The following is a 25,146-nucleotide window of genomic DNA, read 5'->3' on the forward strand; positions in this document are numbered from 1 at the left end:
TTTGAGCCTACCATTTTCTGGGTCTCCTCTTTACTTAAAGAGTATGGCATAATAGAATGCTTCACGTGCTAGAGATTTCTAATAAGTTCCGTAAATTCTAAAAATGTGGGATTGGGGAAGAAGAAGAAGCAAAATGTATATGATTAAACAGATTTGAAACAGGTAGGAAGTCCCTTCCCAAGCTTTGAGCACGTTGGCACGTTTGATTTGCTTTCATACTCCATCATCTGTAGGCCATTTGATTTTGGACCATCATTAAAAAGAGGCCTGTCTTTATACTCCTTTTCTTAAAAGCAATCTAATTGAGTGGCATGAGCTCTTTACCTAAGAGGTGGTTCACTAGCATAACATTTTGTGAGGTTCAGGACTGCTATCCGTGGTGTCTGAGGAATATCACATTTGTGAATGACTATGATATGATGAACCTGCCTGGTGGTCGTGGAGATAGAAAGGAAGGAAAAAAGTAGAGCTCTACGTTATGAGGCAGATTAAAATTTCAATATGGAACATTTGTGATAGAGATCCATGCATTATTGTGATCTCCGTTAGGGTTTTAAGCTGGTTATAATGGCTACATGCGTTTTGTATGTATGGAAAAAGGAAATTTCTCAATGAAGCTGACTTGCCAAGTATTTCTCTCTTAAAAATTGTTTGCAGCATCAGTGCCAGCAGTAGTTCCCAAGGGCTGTCTCAGCCATCTACCCAGACGACTCAGTATCTGAGAGCCGACACACCCAACAATGCAACTCCTATCACCAGTAAGAGTTAATTTAATTCTAAAGAGGGTTTACTAAAATTGTCTATGTTCTGTCTTTCTTTGGTCCTGTGTGGTTAGTTACTTGTGGGACGTGTGCCATGCTGTGTACATAGTATCTAACATGTACAGAATTAGGCTTTAACTTTTGCTTTCTACAGCATTGAATGAAACATTCCAAAATTGGAGTATTAAAATTTTAGGTTTAATTGCTAGAATTAGTTTTGGAGAGGTTTCTATAGATTGTATTAAGAGGGCTGCTGAATCATTTCTATACAAATTCAGAAGGAGGATTTTCAGGTAGTTAGATAGAATAAGCCACTGATCTCTATGAAGGCAGAGACTTGGATTTTAATGAATTATTTGATGGTCTCATGGGCTGTGGTTAGGACTTTACATTGTTTTCTGATCATGATGGGAAACTAGCTGCCGTTAGAGTTGAGAATGGGGTCTGATTTCCTTTTTTTGAACAGGATTTTCATGAAAGTTTTTATACTGTAACATGTAGATGTTTGGGGGAAAATAATCATTCTTAGAGTATAATTTAGACATAATGAGGACTCAGTCACCATACAAATAAGAAACTACACAATCATCAGGATAGACAGTGGACCACAAGTCAGGGCTCAACTCAGTGGTGCCATTGATTAATGAGGTTCTTGTAGGCAATTAAGTATTATCTCCCCTGGGCTGACATTTATTCTCTAGTAAACTAAAATTAAAGAGTATCTGTTCTTCACCCAGTGCCCTCTTGTGGTCTTTCAGTACTGTTTCTCATTAAGAAGTACCAGGATTCTTTGGAGAAACGGATGATTCCAGGACTGGGTCGGGAATGTGTAAGATAAACCTGGGACATTTGCTGAGCCAAAAATCCAGGAAGCTACTAAAGACAAGAGCTCCCCAAAATGGGACCATTGAGCATCAGAAAGAATAATGACTGCAGTGGATTGATGTAAATGTGAAATGTAAAAATGTGTAAATATCCACAAGTGCGTAATGATACTTTTTAGAAAAATCTGTCATTATGGGAGTTAACTAAGGCACCAATAATGCCTTACTCTGACAACTGGCTATCTGGACTATTTCACAGTAACCAGATAGTGCTGGTTTATGAGGGAAAATGTTTTTTTTACAGAAGAATCCCAGCTAATAAATGTGGAAGGAGTGGCAGAATTAGAAAATCATACTTGCATCCCCTAATAAAATATTTGATTCAGGAAAAGATCGTCAGTGTTTTAAACTATACGAACAAAGGGAGGTAGGGAACTTTACCATTTGAGGGATCAGAGTGTCACCGCCTGAATCCACTACTGAAACTTAGCATCATTAAAAGTAGGACAGCTACGTATTTTGTGCTCCCAGATGGAATATTCTTGTCTCCCCTCCCCCTCCAAGCGTTAACCTGGATCTAATCAAGGCTGTAAAACTGACTTGCAGTTTACAAGAAATACAGGGATAGAGAAACAAGTTAGATGACACTAGAAGAGGCAGATGCTGGACATTCTCCAGGATAATTGACGCAGTTCCTTTAATAAGATGTGGCAAGAAAAGCGAAAGGGAAGGAGGGGGCACTCTAGCTTAAAAGAACTCTGAGAGGACTCATAACAGCAGTTAACATCTCCACCAAGGACAGAAAGACGTACGGCCCTCAGGAAACAGACTGATAGAGGTGGGAGTAGTCCAAAGTCATTGCTTTTAATGTCTGCTGCCAAGATTTGCTCATTAGAGTCAATTCTTTTTTTTTTTTTTTTTTTTCTTTTTGCGGTATGCGGGCCTCTCACTCTTGTGGCCTCTCCCGTTGCGGAGCACAGGCTCCGGATGCGCAGGCCCAGCGGCCATGGCTCACGGGCCCAGCCGCTCCGCGGCATATGGGATCCTCCCAGACCGGGGCACGAACCCGTATCCCCTGCATCGGCAGGCGGACTCTCAACCGCTGCGCCACCAGGGAGGCCCTAGAGTCAATTCTTCCTTGTGGATATAACCTTAAAGAGGTAGATAGTAAAAGCAAAACGCACTTTAAAAAGGTCAGTGGAAATACATTTACTTGTTGACAGATTTCTTTATTTACTGCCAATAAGAAGTTTATTTCTTTTGTAGACATTACCTTAAGGAGATAGATACTTCATTCCTTATGTATGGTAAAAACAAATAGCGCTTCTAAGAAAACCCAATGGAAATACGTTTGTCTATAAATAAGAAAGGAGCGCAAAAAATACTTGAGGACAGAATAGCTAAGAGTTTTCCAAAATAACAAAACACAGCAGTCCACAGATGGAGGAAACTCAGAGAACTCCAGGAAGGATGAAACGCTCATAAATGCACTCACAAATGCTCACATATGCACACACACCTAGACATATCATGGTCAAAGTGCTGATTAGTGGAATCAGGTTTTGTCAGCCTAATCCATCCATTATAAAGGTTTCCAAAGCCTTCCATGTAGTTCTTCTAGCAGCCACTGATGACCATTGTCCAAGTCCACCCATTCTTTAGGGATTTTTCTTCCCCAAAATACTATTCCAGTGGGGATACCATTCCAATTTCTGCTTGCTAACACTAACTTTTATTCTGACTTTTTTTTGTGTGCAATGAGAATTTTAATTTATGGCCAGAAATTTTGTTTTGCTCTCATCATATTAAGAATGAATGGGAATTAAGGGAACCGAAAAACAAATATGAATCTCACAGTGGTATGACTAGGCTGTATGGATGCCAGAATGATTAAATCAATTATATATATTTTTTTAGAAAAGATATTTTTACAAACACCTCTTCATTCGAAAAGGTTTTTTTTGTGAGGAGACTATATTAGAAAATCTTTGGAGAGAAAAGCAGTCCATATGAGGGATTAAATTAAATTCCATGAATCAAAGCTTGTTTCATTTGGCTGAAAAGCAATTGAAGTGGTGGTAATATAATATTATTTTTAGTGTTTCTTGTTCTAATTCTGCATTTTAAGATTTTGGGATAGGTGGGAAAGTGTTTCTTTAAAATTTAGTATGGCCTTCATAAGTAATTCTCCCTGTTGGTGTGTGTGCCTTTTTCCATTTATGATTTTTGCATTCATTCATTCCTGTGACTTGAGTCCTGAGGTTCTAACTGAACTAGTTGACCCTGATGCCATAATAAGGGTATTTATATTTCTTGGTTTGGCTTTGTTGGCTCCTCAGGTTATCCTACCTTGCGGATAGAGAAGAATGACCTGAGAAGTGTCACTCTTTTGGAGGCCAAGGCTAAGGTGAAGGATATCGCAATATCCAGGGAGAGGATAACTCTAAAAGATGTACTCCAAGAAGGTATCTATTATCTCAAAATCAGGTTTTCAAGGAAGATTTAATGTTAGTAGTATAAAACTTTTTTTGTTTCAGAATTTAAGAATTTCATCTCATTTTGAGTTTAAGGATAGAAAGCAGTGCACAATTTGTTTCCTCTATAACACTGATTTTTATTTTCCCTTTCTTTAGATTTTTCAGTTTGCCTTAATATGGACAGCTTTGGTGCAATTGTTGGTTTTCAAGTATATTAAGGCATGATTATTAGTGTTTGTCACCTTTAAAGTATATTTTCTGTTTAGTTCTTGTCTGAAGATGATCACTACCTAGCAGGCCTCTTTGAAACATTCTAAGTAATTCTCTCTGTGATGGAAAGTGTATGGGTTCTAGCAGAAGGCGCATGCATGGGGATTGGAGTTATGCCCAACTTCCAATCCCAGTCCCACAATTTATTACCTATGTGACCTTGGAGAAATCATTTCCTGTCTTCCATGTCCAGTTTCCTCTACTCTAAATTTGGACTCCGTTGTCTACTGTTAGACAGTTACGAAGATTAGATGAACTGATGTTCATTAAATGAACTAACACATGGTAGGCGTTTGAGAGATAGTACCCTGCCCTTCCCCTCTTGCTGGTCCTTGCTTTCTTTTTTGAGTTTCAGGGTATTGACTGGGGAGAATGCTGAAAGAAGAAGACAGATTAATAATAAAATACTTTATTGAGCTCTTCAAGTGTTAAATAGATAATTACTTTTTCCCCCCTTCCATAACTCAGTTTGGAATGTTTTGGATGCGTGTGAGTCATTCTGAATTCATCTGTTTGGTTGAGATGCTTGTAGGTCAGTCACAGCCAAGGGAGGGGCTTGAACTGTCTCCAGTGGCAAATAGTAATTAATGGAAGCAGATTTTTTTGGTGTTTTTGAATGTGTGAGGAGAGTCCATTTTTCTCCTTTGTCGTTGCTCTGAGGCTAAGCCTAGAAACTCATAAATGTCTCTACGGATACCCCATTACTGAGCTCCAGTGCTCCTGTCTATATCATTAGTTTATTTAGGATATTTCAGAATGAATTCTCATATGTAGTTTAAATTTGGTATTTCAAAAGGCAAGTTAAGATATTTTGTAGTTAAAAAGAGCCTTTAACAGTCGTTAAAAAACAAAGATTTGAGTCTTTTTATGCTAGGGCTGGAGTAATGTTGATCACATTTTCCCTTGTTATGTTTAAGTTGTATTGTGACAGAAAGTTTTGTACTTATAATTTTATGAATGTTATCATATGATCTCAATAATTATTATTTTTCCTTTTAGGTACTTTTGGGCGTATTTTCCATGGGATTTTAGTAGATGAAAAAGATCCAAATAAGGAAAAACAAGCATTTGTAAAAACAGTTAAAGGTAGGATTTTATTTCCCATTCTGTTTCCATACTGCTTTTCTGTCTAAGGTGGCTTATGTCAGCGAAATTGTTTCAGATTTTCAGTGTGTGCCAGACCTTAATCATTAATCAGTCCGTGTTAATTTAGCTCATACAGTCTAACCTTTTAGGAGATTTATGTTGTTTTCATTAAGGTATAGAAAATAGAAACTAATAAATTAAGACATTATATATTTATCAGATATTACTCAGGCTTCTAATTAAACTGCATCCACTTGACTTCATTTTTGCTATATCTAATATTATGTTTTTCCTAGGTTAAAATTCTTTGGTTTTTCCTTCTTAAAAAACATTGATAGTAGTTTTCCCTCCATCTCAGCACCCGCCCCCACCCTCAATACTGAGGACTTATAAAGAAAAAAAATGACCCCCAGACCCACTGAACCTTATGTGAATAGCTGCTATTTGCCTTTCTCTCACTCCCTGTCCTCCCTTTTTTTTGCTGTTATATATAATTTGCAGAAAATCTCTCTGTCTCTCTCTCTCTCTGTCTCTCTCTCTGTCTCTCTCTCTCTCTCTCTGTGTGTGTGTGTGTGTGTATGTGTTATTTCTTGGTAGAGTTTTGCAGGTATAGCTGTAGTTGGAATTGCTGCCCCACAAGGTGTTTACATTTAAAATACTGATAGTTGTTGCCAGATTGTTTTCTAAAAGGTAGTGATAGTTTATATTTTCATGAACAGAATACCTATTTTCACATATTCTCCTTTTGGAGAAATGTGATGCTTAATTTTTCACTTACTGATTTCACTTACTGATTTATATAAAATTTTCACTTAGAGATTCACCTATCAACATATACTAGAATATGTTTTTATATGGCTTATTGCCTAATACTGGTAAATTAGCAAGACCTTTTATAATATTAGAATTTTAATGATTTATAATTGATTTGTATATTTAAGCTTTGTAAAAGCTTAAATAATTCTTAGGTAAGTCTATTTGCTCATTTTAAGAGAGAAAATGTAATTTAAAGAGTGCTTAATGTCTGACAGTATCTGATGTAAGTTGAAATAACTAGTTATTAATTTTGGAAAAACAAATTTAGCATTCCAAATGCAGAAATTAAGGGCAAAATTAAATTCAGTTTTATGAGTAGGAGGTAACAATTTTGTGAAGTTCACAAAGTTAATTTATAAGAACTTATGTTTCTAAATTTAGTTAAAGGAATTCTTAGGAGTATGAAAGGTTTGTGTTTATTGTTTCTAAAAAGTTGGGTTGTACTAATCTAACGAAGAAACTTCGGAATTTGATTTCTTTTAATTTAGCAAAATTGCTTGTTTAAGGATGCTACAAACACACACTTCCTTCTTTCTAAACAGATGGTGTAACTTACTGTTAAGTGAGTAAGTTAACAGTTAATAAAATGAATTTATTCATTCACTTCTCCTAACCCCAAAACACTTCTAAAGATTGAATTTTAGGTTTGGTCCCACTAGGTTTTCTGACTAGTTTTGAAGGATACTTTACATATTACTCTTTGTAAATGTAAAATTTGAGCCCTAAGTTTAATAATGTCTGCCTTTTGTTACAGTTTCTCCATTTTTTAAAGGAAACATTCCCCCTTAATTCTAATTAATTCTAATTCTAATTAATTCTTAATTCTAATATTTCTTCTGTGGTTTGTAAATATTCTATGGATAATTTAGAACTGGGGTATTATTAATTTGTTCTGAAGGAATGTTGAATTAACAAAAGAGGTTTCTGTATAGAATTGGGTTGATTCAGGATTGGAAGTGGGGGGGAAAGGAAATAATAGTGATAAGAAAACACAATGCAGATACTGGGACTGTTTCACAAGATAAGATTTCTCTTTCCGTGTACCTTTGAATTGTAGTCACTTGCTTGTTTCTGTGTCTTACCACTGTAATTATAATGTTCTCTCTGAGCTAGATGGAAACAAGAGAAAGCATAGTGAGTCCTTAGCCAAGATATGGTCATGATTTGAGTGGGAAACACAGGGGACGTGTACTGACCACGGTATTTGCTTTAAACTTGTTAGATAACTCCACATGATTGAGTGTCTCTGAGATTTATTCTTTTGGAATGTTATTTTTATTTTTTAATTGAAGCTACGTAGAGTTGACAGAGTTCTTTCACAAATATGTATGCTTTGTTACATGCTATACAATTAGAAGTACAGCTAAAAATGCAAAAATAATCTTTTAAAAGATCAGTTACTTTACCTTTATTTATTTATTTATTTATTTTTATATTTATTTAATTTATTTATTTGGTTGCACCAGGTCTTAGATGCAGCAGGTGGGCTCCTTAGTTGCGGCTCACCTGCTCCTTAGTTGCAGCTCGCCAACTCCTCAGTTGCGGCATGCGAACTCTGAGTTACGGCATGTGAACTCTTAGTTGTGGCATGCATGTGGGATCTAGTTCCCTGACGGGGATCGAGCCTGGGCCCCGTGCATTGGGAGCATGGAGTCTTAACCACTGCACCACCAGGGAAGTCCCTACCTTTGCCTTTAGGCATAAGCAGGAAATTGGAGTTTGGCTTCTTAAAAGTTATCATTTTTTGCAGAGACTTAATGGATATTCCAATATAAATTTCCAGAGATTGAAATTAGGAATCTGAATTTCACACAGTGAATATTGTGAAATTGAATTCCATGAAATAAATTAATTAATTTGAAGTTATTTGTATTAAGTTCTTGTTTTCTTTTATAGCTTCTAATTTTTTACAAATTAGAAATAAGTAGGGTTTTTAAAAAATCATTTTGTTCTTGTAACTTTAGAATGTAAATTATTGTATAGTATTCTTTTCAAATATATACGTCTTAAAGATAGACCTTTCAGTATTTAAAATTATAAGACTAGGACCAGACTGGGTAAGGAATCCAGGAAAATGATTTTTTCTTACTAAATGTATAAAATTATTTTTTCTCCAAAGTTTCCTTAGCTCATTATCCAGCTCAAGTGTCCCTTGCTTAATAGAACATGCTTATCAAAGTTAAAAACTTAAAAAATTATGCAAAAAATGACACATCCTGAAATTACCTTTCATTTTACTTGGATCTCTGTACCAGTTGACAAGAAGGTAAACTCTTACCAAATTGGTACAGACCTCCAACTATTACTAGTTTTCAGTTCTAAAAAGATCCTTTCAGCCCCCAAATAGTTCTGGCCATAATTTTATTAACACTTATTTAGATTACAGAAAGAGTAAAAAGGCATATTCTGCCATTTACTAAATGTTCCTAAATTTTAAGCAGTTTTTAAACAACTAGAGTTTATTTCAGCAGACATTGAGGTAAAGTGCTTTTTCAAAGAAGTAGCAAGTATTCCAAGTCCGTGGCTTTTTGTCTACCCATTTTGTATTCCTAGAAAAGTTTTAACTAAGTGAAGCTGTCTGGAAAGGGAACACTAATATCACGTAATGAGAGAGGGAGTGATTCCACGGGTTAGTCTTGGAAGTAAATGAAACTTACTGTTTCTCAGCTTTAACAGCTCCACTTTTAAGGAATGAGTGTATAATCATGGTGCCTGAGTTTAGTGGTCTGGATTTTACTGTTGGTTTAGCATTTTATTAGGTAGGGCTGGGAGGTGGATCTTGGCTTTGCCCATCTTTCTATCTTCTTCTCCCTCTTACTGCATTGATCAGAAGATCTATAAATTATTATTACTATTTTTTTAATTGTTGACATACAAGTCTATTATTGGCTTCTTTGAAAGTATTTTTAAGGGTATACTGTTAATTTTGTTTTTGATATTTAAAAACCATTTAAAAAAATTAAAACTCATTTTCAATTTTATAATGAAAATATACTATTCACTTAATGGAAATGTTCTTTTCAGACAGGGGAGAAAATCCTCTATACTTATTAAAATAGTGGTCCCTATAAGAGGAGGCATCCTTGTAGGTTTGTGCAGATATTTAATGGCTTCACATTCTTTTGAAGGTGCAGGCTAAAGATATTGGTAAATTGCATTATCATGTTTTATTTCAAAAACATTGAACTAAAAGCCAATTTTAGTTCTGTGTGTTACCTGGACCAAAAACCATGAGTTCAGAAGCTAAAAATAAAATGGAATAATCATGCTAATTTGGGCTATTATATGAAAATTTAAATCTTTTTCTACTAATATAATAGTACTTTTTATTTGTTTAACCACATAGAGGTAAGAAGAAGAAAACAATAAAATGCACCACAATCTCCAGTCAGAACTCCTGTGGTCATTTTTTTCTAATTTTATGTTTGTAAGGTTAGAAAGTTTAAACAGGACAGAAAGGTGCAAAAGGTAAATTCTCGTATCTCTAAAAATAACCACCATAAACAGTTTCTTATGATTCCCTCTGTGAGTAAGAAGAAAAACACAGCCAAATATATCTAATTTTCCAAATAAATTCGATTTTGAAATATAACTGATCACACAAACACAGTTTTTCACATTGCTTTTAAAATTTAATATGTCTTGCAGATTTTCCTCTGTCAGTACATGTAAATCTGACTTTTTTTTCTTAAGGTAGCTACATATTATTCTTATGTGCTAATTTAACTAGTTCTCTGTGATGGGCACTTTGGTCTTCGGTTGTTTTGAGTTTTTTTGCTGTTATAATTGAACAGTATTCTTGTTATGTTATATATAGATGAGCTTTTGTGAGTAGACTCTTAGCAGTGGGATTGATGATGGTAAAAGGTATTAAAAATTTTGTTAGATGTTGTTTCCCCCACCTACCCAAGATACTGTGGATGAACCTGTTTCCTCACACTCTTGCCCAGACTGACAGGTAGCTGACTTTTTTGTCTCTTCCAATCTGATGAGGAAAATGGCATCTCCTCGTTTAATTTGCATTTCTTTACTGAGGAATGAGGCAGAAAGTCATTTTTAAAATTTTGCTGGTCATTTGTGTTGTTTTTTTAGTAAACTATATGTTTATATCCTTTGCCTCTTTTTCAGTTTTTTTTCTTATCGTATGAGTTCTTTAAAGAAGGGGGGAAAAGACGAAATCAGCCCTTTGTATGCCTTATGTGTTACAGATATTTTTCCAGTCTGTTATTACTTTGTCTACTTTGTTTCTGGAACCTTACTAATTTCTGATTTTTATGTAGTCAAACTTATCCTTAATGGCATCTGTAAATGTTGACTTTGTCAGTGAGACTCTACCTACTACAATAGAATTTTAGGCTAGACCTATTTAGATTTGCCTGTAACTTTTAATGAAATTTACCATACAGTCTGAGATAGTTACTTACTAATACCAGAAAATATTGATGTCATATGTATAATATTATCATACTATATATGACAGTGTCCTTTTCTTTATGTAGATCAAGCTTCTGAAATTCAGGTGACAATGATGCTCACTGAAAGTTGTAAGCTACGAGGTCTTCATCACAGGTGAGAGGAGAAACCACCCAGCATTTAAGTGTTAAGCATGGTAGCATTGTATGCTACATTTTTAAGAATGTTGTAATGTGCTGTTAATAGAAAGCATTTCTGGAATAGCTTAATTTATTTTTTCCTGCATATAAAAGCGAAATGGATGCTCATTGCACAAAATTTAAAAACACAGTAAAATATAAAGAAGAGTATGTAAGCCCACATCTGGATAATTATAGCTGAGCTTTCAGGAAGGAGTTTATATTTATGTGCATCTTTCCCTTTAAAAAGTAGGATAATGATATACATATGCTAAAAAATATTTGTTATGAAATGTTGAACATGTAGAGTACCAAAGAAAAGAATAATAAACACCAGTAAGCCCACCTCCTGAATTCATTGGTGGTTAACATTTGCCATTTTTGCTGTGCATGTTTATGTATCTATCATCTATTTAGGTAGACATAGATAGATATTTGCAAGTGTGGAAATATTTTAAACTAAATTGGGTATCTCAGCACTTTCAAGGCATTTCCAGCATGCATTTTCCAAAAAGTTGAGGACACTTTTCTATATAATCACAATACCATTATCTTTAACAAGGTTAACACACTTCTTGATATGGCAAAACAATGTATCTAACTTTTCATGTAAGTAACTATAAATTCACATCCACATTTAAAAAGACTGCATAGTAGTTCATTGAATGGATGCACCACATTTTATTTAACCAGTCTCCTATCATTAGTTTGCAGTCTGATTTTTAAAAAATACTTACAGTTCTGTATATGAAGAACTTTTTTTAAAAGCTTTATATCAGTCCTTTTTACAGAGCTATAACGAGATTCTATCTTCTGAGCCAAAAAGGGTGTAATTATAGTATCAAAATGTGCAGTATCAATGTTTGGGCAAGGTTTTTGTTGTTGTTTTAAAGCACTATACAGAGTCAGCTTAATTTGGGTGCCTACTGAAAATTTGATCACATATGTTTAAAAAACAGAATGGTGACCGTCATTGTTGGAAGATATTTATGGACTTCCGGGAGAAAAAGATAGAAAGTGATGTGTGCAAAAGGCATTATGCATTGTACTTTTCTGTGTACTTTGAGCAGTTACTTGAGTTCTGCCAAAAAATAAGATGACTATGCAGAGTTTTATTTTTGAATTTTATTTATACTTTGGTTCATAGTCAAAAGAATTTGAGAACCTAAAAAGAAGGCAACTATAGTAAGATCAATAAAATGGTAATGAAAATGAAATTGAGTTTTTTGGCATTGTGATGGTGGAAAAGAAGACAAATAAGCCAATATTAAGGAGGCAATTATTTTTACTGTGATTGAACATAAAACAACTCAGCTTCTGGGCAAGCAAGGCTGAAGGAAACAAAGTTTGATACATCTCAGTATTAGAAGGGAAGGAAGTGTACATGTTTCTTGGGGAGAAAACTTTTTCTGGCTTCACATTCTGAGACAGATGTCATTAGCCTTATCATATACTTGGGACATTGATTAAGATAATGAACAGATATACTTTTTAGTTTCATTGAAAAGAAAAAAGCCAGAGACATTTGAAAAAAATTGACCACACAGTAATGAGGGACTAAAGATGTCCTTTTGACGGGTTAAAGTCATGTGGTTTAAGAATGTTACCTTCCATTGACCTGATTCACTGATTCATTCCAAGAATAGAACTCATTTGCAGAGGAATGGATAGATAACTTACCCTTTAGACTATATTTTCTAAAAAAAAAAAAAAAACACATTTTGTTTCCTCTGAGTAACAAAGCAAGAACTGGGTAATGATCAATTGGGAATGTCCTTTTTGGCAATGTTGGGAGTACTTGATTTATTATGCAGACCCTAGCGGGAAGAACCAGAGTGTTTAATACTAGTATGTAATGTTAACCTAGTACTTAGGTACTTAGCTAGTATTCTTACCTTGATGAAAGGTCTGTACCACATCAGCACAGAAGTGGGTGGCAGGGATAAATATAGACAAAGCCAGGATTTTCTCAAGAAGCAGTTTTATATCCACAGTAGCCCAAAGGTGCTTTGGCTGAAAAACGTTCAGAGCAAGCATTTGCAGCATTTTCTCAGGCAACTTTAAGCTGTAGGATTTTCCAGCATCCAACTAGGATGAATTAGTAGCCCCAGGATACACTTAGGTGGTGGAATAGGATGACCTATACTGAATTAGGGTTATTTGTTACTGTACATTCAGTGATAGGGAATGTCTTCTAAAGGCAAGTTATGGTTTGATCCTGGTTAATTGTTCTTCCTCATCATAAAGTGATACCAGGACTCCTGGTTTTTAATGAGCAAAAACACATTGTCAATATGTAGAAAGTATATGGTTCTTTCTACTCACTGTAGCAATTTATTTCATTTTTTTTTTTTTTTTTTTTTTTTTGCGGTACGCGGGCCTCTCACTGTTGTGGCCTCTCCCGTTGCGGGGCACAGGCTCCGGATGCGCAGGCTCAGTGGCCATGGCTCACGGGCCCAGCCGCTCCGCGGCATATGGGATCCTCCCAGACCGGGGCACGAACCCGTATCCCCTGCATCGGCAGGCGGACTCTCAACCACTGCGCCACCAGGGAGGCCCTTATTTCATTTTTAAGGGGACTAGGGCCTATAACACATTTCTTTTGACCCCTGATGTCTAGACTGTCCATGGCTCTGTGTATGCATACATTCTCATTCATTAAGTGCCCATTTTGCACTTCGAACACTGCTAGGCATGAGGGTTAAAAATGAAATAATGATCTTCAGTGATCATAGAATTTATCAAACTCAATACACTCAGCAAGAAATGACACCTGGTTTCTGATATTACCTTTTTTAAAAAACTAGTTTTGGTGTGTAATTCATCATGTTTACTTCATGTTTTAACATTCCATGATTAAGAGTTTTAAAGTGTTGTAATATTTTAAAGCATCTTGAAATTCTTTCTTTTCATTCCTTTTTCCACTGGAATTTTTGAGAATAATTTTTATTATAAGTTAAAATAGCTGTATAAATAAAAGATAGCTGTCGATCTATTTAAATTCCATCAGACATGCTTTATAAAAAAATACTCAAGCTATTTCTGCTTGTAGTTTGACTCTCCATTGGCCCAAGGGTGCCTGATGATGGGCACTTTGCTGAACGCCTCATGGCTCTCACTCTGCAGGCACGCTCGGCAAGACTGAGAACTGGACCAGTTCTTGCCTCAAGTCCCTGCAGAACCTGCCTTTCCTCTGTAGCACCTGCTTCTGCCTCATCCACTCTTCCTATAGATCCCAGATCTTCCTCTTTATCTTCCTTTCCTTTATAAACTGGGCAGAATGAAGAGCAGCCGTTTGTTCTTTGAAACATTTTCATGCAGCTTGTTACTTCTCCCGGAGGGCTTTTAATCCTCTGGTGATAGAATAAATGATTTGATCTCATCCAGCAAACTTCCTGTGTTTGGGTCATATTCCTTTAACTTTGCTCAGTGAATTTCAGTCATGAGGAAAGGTGCAGAGAAATAATTTTGGGAGGGTTAAAGAGATGGGGCCGCTCTTCACGTTACTCCTGAAATCATGGTAGGTTCAGTTAAACCTGAGTGCACACCTGCTGTAGTCATCTTTTCCCACTTTTATTGAGAAATAATTGACATACCTCACTGTATAAGTTTAAAACATACAGCATGATGGTTTGATTTACATATATTGTGAAATGATTACCATAGTAGGTTCAGCTAACATCCATCTTCTCATATAGATACAATAAAAGGGAAAGAAAGAAGAAAGAAAATTTTCTCCTTGTGATGAGAGCTCTTAGGATTTACTCTTACCCACTCTCCTATATATCACACAACAGTGTTAGCTATAGTCGTCAGGTTGTACAGTACATCCCTAGTACTTATTTATAACTGGAAGTTTGTACCTTTGACTGCCTTCCTCCAGTTCCCCCTCCCTCCATCCTCCTGCTGTAGTCATTTTAGTATGTGTGGGACTTGGTGTGAAAACAGGCTCTGTCTTGCTCCCCTGGGAGGGAATGTCCAGTGATCCAGTGGAAAGCACAAGGTTTTTAGAATCAGATGAAGACTGAATTTTTCCCTCTATGTGCTTGCTGTTTCTCCTTGGCAGATTACCTTACCCCTTACCCCCTTCATGGATTCCCTCATCTGTAAAGTGGGACTAATCATCACTGCCGCTCTTGGGCTGTAAGGCAAGCAGAAGCCTTACAGAGAAGTTGCCGCATACAGGTTTACTGATCTCTGAGTCCTCATTTTCCTGGCTCCTCAGGGTCAGTGCTTTCCCTGTTAGTAACTTCTGCACAGCAGGAGGGGGGCCCACAGCTTTCACTTCTGCACTGTTAGGCCAGAATTGTGTGACTGTGGTTTTAAAAGAGATACATACTCAATTGAGACAATTTAGGAAATACAGAAAAGCAAGGTAGAAATGATCCAAAGTCTCACAACTCAAAAACAACAGCTCTTGGCATACTTCTCTGCAGAGTTGTATTTGCCCCCATACTTGTAATTATCCTGCAAACATATGTGAATTTTGTATCTTGCGTTCCTATAAGTAAGCTTTTACTCATATTCTTGTAACATCCCTTTGTGACTATTTAATTGTTATATACTATCCTATTATTTGGCTGTACTTCCTTACTTTTGGACAATCTTGTTGTTTGCAGCTTTTACTAGTAATACTGCATTAACTATCCTTGTTCGTATAGCTTTCATATGTTTAATAATATTTCCTTATTAATATCCTTAGAGGCAGAATTTTCCAAGTTAAGGAGGAAGAACGTTTTTCAGGTTGTTGTTTGGTGTTACTTATCAAATATTTATTAAATGCTTATTTCTGTGGCACAGAATACAAAGCATTGGGTGTAAAAAAGGAGTTCACTTTAGTTTTTGCCATCCAGGAATTTTCAGCTTAGTGGGGGAAATGAGGTAATTATGTAAAAAGTTACATAGCCTGGGGAAAAATTAAGTTATTTCCAGGTACCAATGGCAAAGGTGTCATTAGGCAATAGGATGAAAGTATTTATGTGTGCCATGGAGGTTTTAAAAGGAACAAGATTTTTTTTTACTGCGTGCTTGGCCTTATTTGTATATCACAGCAACATTGTATGGCTGGTGGGATCCCTATGTTAGAGGTATGGAAACTAAGGCCAAGAGAGATGGTCACACAGACAGTAAATGGTAAATTTAGGATTTAGAAATCCCATGTGACCTGCTAAGAACTTCTTGGCATTTTGTGACAGTTTCAAGCTCTTGATTATCATATTCTTTTCTGCAGACTTGCGTTGGGGCCTTTTTTTTTTTTTAAAGCATGATAATGAACCAAATGGGCTGTTATCATATGCTCATGATCAAGTCATTTTTTAGGTCCCTTTGATTACCCTTTAGGGTAGAGATTTAGTGTGGGTAGAGTGTGTCTTAAGAGAATCTAGTCCACAGGAAACAACTTCTGAGTTTATAATTTTTCCCTATCAAGAAAGTGGATATGTGGAAAACATTAAAGTCTAGTCTAAAAGAGCATTTATAATTTTACATTTTTAATGGTTATATGTTTTTAAATAAGTTTGAGATTTTCTTGTTTTGTTTTAGGTTATCTTTATTTTATTACTTTTTATTAAAAATAACCCCCTGAAGTTTCAGATTTCACTTGTGTTTCTCCTGATTTCTTATTATTTTATAGAAATCTTCTTCCTATTACCCATGTCTGTATAGAAGAAGGAGAAAAGCCCATGGTGATATTGCCTTACATGAATTGGGGGAATCTTAAATTGTTTTTACGGCAGTGCAAATTAGTAGAGGCCAATAATCCACAGGTGAGAAATATTTGCCCAAATACCAATTATTTACCAGTAGCTTCTAATAATATCTTTGAAGGTAGATGTTAACATTCCTATATATAAACTGTTTAGAAGTCTGTAAAAAGAAACTCAAGTTGAACCAGAAGATACTGCTAACCTGTTGGTTTAGAGGGAGATGGTTTCTGATTCCTGTCTTGAGGCTTACACTCTGCTGATGCTGAAGGTTTTCCGTGTATAACCATTGTGTATTATTCATAATCACCTCAAACCCTCTGTGACACCATCTCAGTCATTTTCCTCATAACTCTTTGAAGGTACTTGTACTAGAACTCCCTTCTAGGAATGGAAATAGACCTTACAGAGCCATTTGGTCCATGTTGTACAAAAAAAAAAAAAAAAAAAAAAAAAAAAAAAGCTGGTGGTAGCTGGAGGTGTAGATTGTGGGTGATAATTTGGTAACCAGGGTTTCCAGCAAGTGGTTGGCAGCCATAGCCCACCAGCATCACCTGGGGAAGAATTTCATTCCTCAACCTACAGTCCTGGCACACTAGCTCTAGAGGAGCACATCAGAGAGAGCTGTAAACTAGCATTAGTTTGAAAATGGTCCCCGGGGCATAACCTAATAAAAGCTTAGTATTATAAAAGAAAAGAACAAGTTATTGAATAATAAACATTTGAAATATTACCCTTAGAATTCAGCATTCATTGAACAGATGTTTATTGAGCTGCTACTGTATATGCTGGATGTTGGGGAGATACACCTAACAGATGAGAGTGAAGTAAATGGTAAATTACAGTACAGAATGTTAAGTACTGTAGTAGGTATAAGTATAGGAAGCTATGGGAACATGTTCTTGGTCAAGAAGTAGCTTTTTAAAACTTAGTGTGTAGGTGTATTTTGGGATGGAGTAAGATTGTGGAATAAAATAACTATCATCAAAGTTTTTGTGCTAACTGCAAACATTGTCATTTTCTGTTACCACAGGCAATTTCTCAACAAGACCTGGTCCACATGGCTATTCAGATTGCCTGTGGAATGAGCTATCTGGCCAGAAGGGAAGTCATCCACAAAGACCTGGCTGCTAGGAACTGTGTGTAGGTGCCATGAGCTTGTCACTGTCATTTGATATTTAGTGTTCCCTGAATTTGGGATCTCTCCAGGAGTCACAGTGGGAACTGTGTTGTATTTATGAGTGATAGTGGTCCATATTTTTTCAGTATTCAATTGTATTTGATGTTCATGTCTACTTTTCAGCATTGATGACACACTTCAAGTTAAGATCACAGACAATGCCCTCTCCAGAGACTTGTTCCCTATGGACTATCATTGTCTGGGAGACAACGAAAACAGGCCGGTTCGGTGGATGGCTCTTGAAAGTCTGGTTAATAACGAGTTCTCCAGTGCTAGTGATGTGGTAAGTGCTGGGACCCCCAGATATCAGCAGAATGGAGGAGGCTCCAAATGCTTTTAAAACGTTTTTCAATTTTTTAAATCTGATAACTGTTGCCTGAAATTTTTTATTCAGAAAGCAAGTATAGTTAGCTTCCTAACTGTCAGCTAGTTTGTGGAGATAAGCTGTGACCCAAACCATGGCCCATCACTGTGTGTGATCTCATTCCATCCTCATGATAACCTGTGAGGGGGCCATTAACACTATGAGATAGGTAGACACTATCCCGGTTTTAAAGGTGATGATATTGAAGTTAGGTTTTTTAAGTCTCAGAATGACCAGTTGGCTGTCAGATAGTAAAGATTTATTATTTTCTTTTTTTCAAACGACCTCTTCCAAGTTTTGTGGCCTGTGTAACTTACAGTTCCCCAGATGTCACTCTCTTCCTTTTTGTCAGTTTCTGGGTGGTTCTGTCTATTCAAGCAGATCATATAGTGGGATCCTTTACACTTAGTGATGTATAGTTTCAGAAGCCACAGTTACTCACGTGTATTTTGTAGGCATTTTAATTGTTTCTAATTTCTGCCACTTTTTAGTTTGATTTGGAAAATTAATGTATTTCCCTATCTCTTGATTAATGCACTTTATTATTATAGCTGAATATTTAGAGATTAGGTAAAACTTCTGCTTATAAGGTCCCCCTGTATCACTCAATATCTGTTAGTGTTACATGTAAAATTTTATAGAGTAATTTGCTTCAAAGTTTCAGCTATAAAAATTGGGCTTACCATATCATTATATCTTGTGTCTCAGTGATATATTTTATTTATAATATAGGGTTTCCCTTTTACTAAGTTTGTGTGGGTTAAGGACTACTCTTTTAATACACAATTTCCTTCAGTGTATTAGTGTTCTGTGGCTGCTGTAACAGATTGCAACAACCTTGGTGGTAAAACAGCAGAGGCTTATTCTCTCACAGTTGAATTCTGGAAGCCACATGTTTGAAATCAGGGTGTAGGCAGGGCCGTGCTCCCTCCAGAGACCTTAAGGGAGAAACGGTCCTTGCCTCTCCCAGCTTCTGGTGGCTCTTGGCACTCCTTGGCTTGTGGCTGCATCTCTCTGCTCCATGTTCATATCACCTTATCCTCCATGTGTCTGTCTCTCGAAACTCCCTCTGCCTCTCTCTTACAGTGATACATATGATTGCATTTAGGATTTATCTCATAATCCAGGATATGTTTCTACTCTCAAGGTCCTTAATCACATCTTTTGTCATATAAAGTAATATCTATAGGTTTCGGGGATTAGAATGTGGACATACCTTTGGGGCCACCATTCAATCCACTACACTCAGTAATTGAAATTACCTAAGATTACCTTATTGAAAAACTAATCTTCTAGTTTAAAATCCTTGAAATGATTTGTTAAGGGAGGAACCCTCTCTTGTTATTATAGTCTTTTAATTTAAAATTTTTTTTCTTTTTCAGGAGCTAGGTTAGCTATTTGATATATTGTGCCTTTCTGCATACCAAGTGTTTTGATGAAATGTGCTCACTTGATGTGAATGAACAAGTTACATATATAGTTTTTAAACTTTTTTCCTGTAAGTGAAGGTCTTTCATTATGCATATCTTCAAAATACTTTGTTTTAACTTAATTTAAAATCAACTACTCTCTGAAAAGAAAAAAAAAAGCTTATCTGACACTTGTGAGATAGGCAGAATAGATATGAGTGATGATGCGAAGGATGTTTTCTGCTTCATGGAGCAGCTGCAAAAGTTAATAGTGGATGGAAACTTGTTGCCACAGTCTTTCCCAGCCAGAGGCATGGGGCCTTTTGGAGAATGGGTGGAGGTGGGAGGAATAAATCCTGATTCTTAGACACAGAGCCCTGAAGGTTCAGCTTGTATAGCAGTGGGAAACTAGGCCTAGTCTGTTCTTCCAGAGCTGTGATAATAAAATAAAACTTCTCTAACATTAATGTCAAGAAGTTAAAATTCCAAGTAAAGCAATACAAATACGCCAAGCAACTTACATAGTTCTCATAGTTATCTAAAGAGAACCTGGACTTCTTTTGGGGGAAGGAGGGGTTGCTTTTTTTGTTTTTGATGTTTATTTTTCTCAAATGATGTTTTAAAAAAAGGAAAGCAGAGCTTGATTTAGGCTAGCAAACAGCTGCTGTATTGAATGACAGTAAGGACCAGTTATACTCACGTGCTTGTTTTTCAGGTTGCCAAATCCTTATTCAGAAGTTCTGAATTGTAGGTGGGTTTCTTTACCAGTTTCTACATTAAGCAAAGCTGTTTTCATGGGGAAAATATTGAGTTTAACTTTGGTTTTAGAACATAGTTCTAAAACATAATATCAGTTGAATTAGAGCTACATGGTTTTCAAATCCACCCCTTTAGTAGAAAAGCCTGCATCTGAACATTTTTGAATGTAGAAAACTAAAAGACACTTTCCTCACATCTTCTTTGAAAATATAATTCCATATTTGATTCAAAAGATTAATTCACTCATCTCTTTGGGATGTTAATATTCTTTTTAATGGTTGATTTAAAAATTTTATGATTTTGTTACTCATTGAAATATAGCATAGTTGCCTTATAGAAATGAGGTGGCAGTTGTGGTGAACCCAAAACTAGTCTAACGGGCAGGAAATAGAAGATGTTTCTTAGATGGCAGTCGATAATACAAAGATGCCATGTAACTTCAAGGAGATTGGGGATTGTTTGATTATTCTCTTAGAAAAAGGAATATTGATAAGTAATATTTCAGAGGGGTATGCAAGATGGCCAGTAGTACTGTTAGCTTGCACAGTGGAAGCCCCCAATCTATGCATGCTTAATTTAATGTATTTGCTTATTTCTGTGTAAGTATTCCATTGTATATTTAAACAGTAATAGGAAATTTTTTTTAGGAATTTTTTTATAACACTTATGATCGCATATTTCACAGGAACTCCAGAGTGGAAATTAGATGATACACTTCAACTAATGAGACTAAAGTTAATAATACATTTCTAAGCAATGTGATCTACATCTCTTCAGCTGGGTACACTGTGCTGTATTAGTTGGTAAAGTCCATGTAGAGGATATATGGATTGGTTAAGCAAATATTTCAAAATCATACTTAGAATTAGTTATTCTTACAATTATGATATTTTACAAACTTTGCAACAGTTCACATATTTTGTGTAAGAACTTGCCTGAACAGGAGAATTACTTTAAAATCATGACCACTTTTAGCATGTCTTGGCATAAACTTCCTTGAAACGTCTGTGTGACCCAAGTTCTTCTGAGCTGTACTTAGAATGTGATGGTGAGAATACCCACATTGATTCACGTTTAACATGGTCAACTCCTAAAATGTTCAGATTTTTCTTCTTTAGATTCTTATAAATTCATTTCCTTTAAAATGTACTTTTCCCCTAAATATCTTTTGCCTTGGATAATTGAGATTGAAAGGAATGGGAATACTGTTCTGTTTCCTATGACTGTGATGGGGCTATTTAGTGTAAAAATCCTGCCTTTCTGTTTTGTGGGATTGAGTATTTTTTGAATTCTTATGTTGAAGCACACATGTTAAATTGCTTTTTAACATTTGTATTGAAATGTGTATACATAATCGTTATGCTGTGTTTCCACTTTTCCTTTGTGGATTAAGTTGGGGTTTTAAAAAGTTACATTTAATATTCTACTTTTGGGCTGTAAAACTTCATTCAGAGTCAAATGCAAAATAAGTAATGTAACCCCATTCCCCCCAGAATATCTACACATGTAAAATACATATTTTAGCTACTAATGTAGCATCTAACAAATGATATTACTGCCTTGGAGGGAACATTTTCTCTGCCCTTTAAAAGACCCTTAACATTTTTGCATTCCTTTATAGTTAAACATTCTCCCTGATTTATTTGGAAACACATTAATGTTTTCTGTCTTAAAAATAATACATTGCATTTCTGGGTTGTGTTTTAACAGTTTTTACTGGAAGGATTCAATATTTTACTATGCCAAGATTATTATAATGTTAATATCAGCTTTTAACTCTTGAACTTAGGAAATATGCACAACCAGATTTGACTAGTTATAAATCTCTCATATTATTCTAAGATATGACATCATCATAGCCATTATTAAGAATTTCTGGATATTGTTTTATTCTGTTTTCATCAGATGTGGTACTGCCATAGATCTTTCTTGGTGACTTTCTTTTCCTTTATTTGAAAATAGATTTCTTGATTTATGTCTTCTTTGAATTATTTAGCTAGTTATAGTAGCTAACATAATTCTGTAAGAGGCTACCTTCTATTAAGAGACTGAATGCAATCAGGAATACACAATTAAGAGTTTTTTCTTGGTGGTTTTCTTGCCTTTATGGTATTACATTGTGTTTACAAAGCATTTTCTTGGGAAAAAAACAAGTCAAGGAAATGATTTCCATGTTAGTCTTATCAGCGTGGTTTATGGCAATGAGGAGATCCTTTAAGGTATTTGAACAGTTTTTAGGGTGCAGGGCATATGAAAGTGTGCTCTGTGACATTATTTCTTTTGTGAACATTAGAGATTATCTCCAGAAGAAGGAGAGAAATCTGTAGTTATGCAGATACTCTGTTTGCTGCAGAGTGCTTCTTATTGCTCCTCTTTGCCCAGTGCCATGGAAAGTCACTGCCACAACCCTGAACAGACTTGCGCAGGAGAAACTCACATTCATAATATGCCCATGAAGAGAGGTCTTCTGAACTACTGTGGTATCAGAGAGAGCTATAGTTTTCAGAGAATGCTTATTATTTTTAAAAGAATAGAAAACTTTCTATTTTACTCCATTTCTTCATTATTAATTTTAGAATAATACTTAGAGTCCCATTATTTAATTTGTTTCCATTATGGTTGTACATTTTACACATCAACAATCTTAGACTTACTAATTAAATATTCATGTTAAGATGAATTGATTAAAAAACATTAGAAAAAAGCTGGAGAGGTGAAAAAATCATTCAGACATTACTTTAGGAAATAAAGATTTAAAGTTTAATTTTATTAACATTAAGAAAATATTGTTTAGTGTTATGAAATAGTCCTAATACTTCCTGGGAATGAGGAATAAATGGATTTACTTTAGGAACAGTTAATATATTTTCAGAGTGACCAGTTCCTGTCTTGTGATCAAGTAGTTGCTCTCAATTTATTTTCTGTATTTGGCTCTCCTTGAGAATAGATATTTTCCTTAAGAGATCTTGTGACCATGTCCTTCCTTTCCTTTCCTGCCTTGTCCTTATCATTCTATTTAATATCCCCTTCAAATAGCCCCAGTGTTCTGATAGAGCAGTGTCTAAGCATCTGATACAGTGGAGGAAAGTACCATATATAGCAGATAGGTGTGATGGCTTGGTAGGCATCCACTATTAGATCCTAGGACAGATTTGGTCTCTTTTCAGTCATGTAGGACACTCTGTGCCTAAAGATTGCTGATTTTTGAAGTTGAGTTAGCAACATGTACTAAATTCAATACCTAATGCAGTCAAAATGCACTTTCTATATAGTCATTGTACACTTCAACAACAGCAGAATGCATATCTGCAGGTTCACATGGAATATTTACTAAGGTAGACCACATTCTGGATCATGATCAAGTCAATAGATTTAAAAGGATTTAATTCACACAAAGTAGTGTTTTGTGAACACAATGGAATTAAATTAGAAATCAAAAATAGGAACCTAGGACTTCCCTGCTGGCAGAGTGGTTAAGAATCCGCCTGCCAGTGCAGGGGACACGGGTTCAATCCCTGGTCCGGGAAGATCCCACATGCCATGGAGCAACTAAGCCCGTGTGCCACAACTACTGAGCCTGTGCTCTAGAGCCCATGAGCCACAACTACTGAAGCCCGTGCTCTGCAACAAGAGAAGCCACCACAGTGAGAAGCCCGTGCACCGCAATGAAGAGTAGCCCTCACTCACCACAACTAGAGAAAGCCCGCGAGCAGCAACGAAGACCCAGTGCACTCAAAAATAAAAATAAATTAAAACAACAACAATAACAAAAAGGAATCTAGAAAATCCTCAAATATTTAGAAACTAAATAATACACATTCAGGTAACCCATGTGTCAAGGAAGTAATCAAAAGGGAAATTATAAAGTACTTAGAATTGAATGAAAGTAAAGACACGTTTCAAAATTTGGGGGATGCTGCTCAAGGGCGACATATATACTATTAAACATCAATATTAGAAAAGAAGAAAAGTCTCAAATTAGTGACGTTAGTTTTCACCTTAAGAAACTAGAACAAGAGCAGATTAAATCCCAGGTAAGTAGGTGAAAGGAAATAATAAAGGTTAGATGGAAGTCAGTGAAATGTGAAAAAGAAAAACAGTAGAGGAAAATCAAGTGAAACCAATGCTTAACTCAGAGAATATCGTCGATGAATTTTTTGCCAGACTAATCAGGAAAACAGTTGCAAATTAACGATGTAATGAATGCGAGAGATGATAGTGTTAAAGATTCTCACAGGCACTCATAGTAAGAGAATATTAGGAACAACTGGTTCCCAATAAAGTGAGACACTTAGGTGAGATGGACAAGTTCTTCTTAAGAAGTTTCCAAGGTCACTCAAGAAGTAGATACTCTGAAGAGCCATATAAAAATTGAATTTTTTTTTTTTTTTTTTGGCCTTGCTGCGTGGCTTGTGGGATCTTAGTTCCCCAACCAGGGATTAAAGCCAGGCCCTCAGCAGTGAAAGTGTGGAGTCCTAACCACTGGACCGCCAGGTAATTCCCCCAGAATTTAATATTTAGTTAAAAACCTACCCCAAAAGAAAAGTTTAGGTCTCGATTAAACTCTAGGGCACTGCTGAATGCCTTCAAACATTTAAGGAAGAAATAATAAAAATTCTATACAATTTCAGAAAGTTGAGGAGAGAATACTTTCTAACTCATTCTGTGAAGTCAACATTACCTTGAAACTGATGTACAAATCATTGTCACTCATGATCACAGATGCAAAAATTAAACAGAACTTTAGAACCCGTGAATATATTTGAAGATGATATTATGACCACATAGGCTTTATCCCAAGAATACAAGCTTTTTCAATCATTTGAAAAATCAAGCAGTGCAGTTTACTGTATTACATATTAAAGAAAAACCATATGATCATCTCAGTAGATGCAGAACAAGTATT

At 35.7% G+C, this 25,146-nt stretch overlaps 1 protein-coding gene across 2 annotated transcripts in view; it reads left to right on the forward strand.

Annotated features, from left to right (window-relative positions):
• Positions 1–25,146, forward strand: part of RYK (receptor like tyrosine kinase) — a 90,551-nt gene that overhangs the window by 55,320 nt on the left and 10,085 nt on the right. The window contains exons 7-13 of one of the 2 annotated variants that reach the window (XM_081234374.1): positions 658–758; positions 3,916–4,050; positions 5,332–5,418; positions 10,734–10,803; positions 16,459–16,591; positions 17,562–17,671; positions 17,832–17,991. In XM_081234374.1, the coding sequence (XP_081090500.1) occupies positions 658–758; positions 3,916–4,050; positions 5,332–5,418; positions 10,734–10,803; positions 16,459–16,591; positions 17,562–17,671; positions 17,832–17,991 (796 nt within the window). The remainder of the gene's footprint in view (positions 1–657; positions 759–3,915; positions 4,051–5,331; positions 5,419–10,733; positions 10,804–16,458; positions 16,592–17,561; positions 17,672–17,831; positions 17,992–25,146) is intronic. The other variant, XM_081234375.1, reaches the window with a different exon arrangement.

The sequence above is a fragment of the Mesoplodon bidens genome (assembly GCF_964165515.1).
Source record: "Mesoplodon bidens genome assembly, chromosome: 5".
Classification (NCBI taxonomy): Eukaryota; Metazoa; Chordata; class Mammalia; order Artiodactyla; family Ziphiidae; genus Mesoplodon; species Mesoplodon bidens.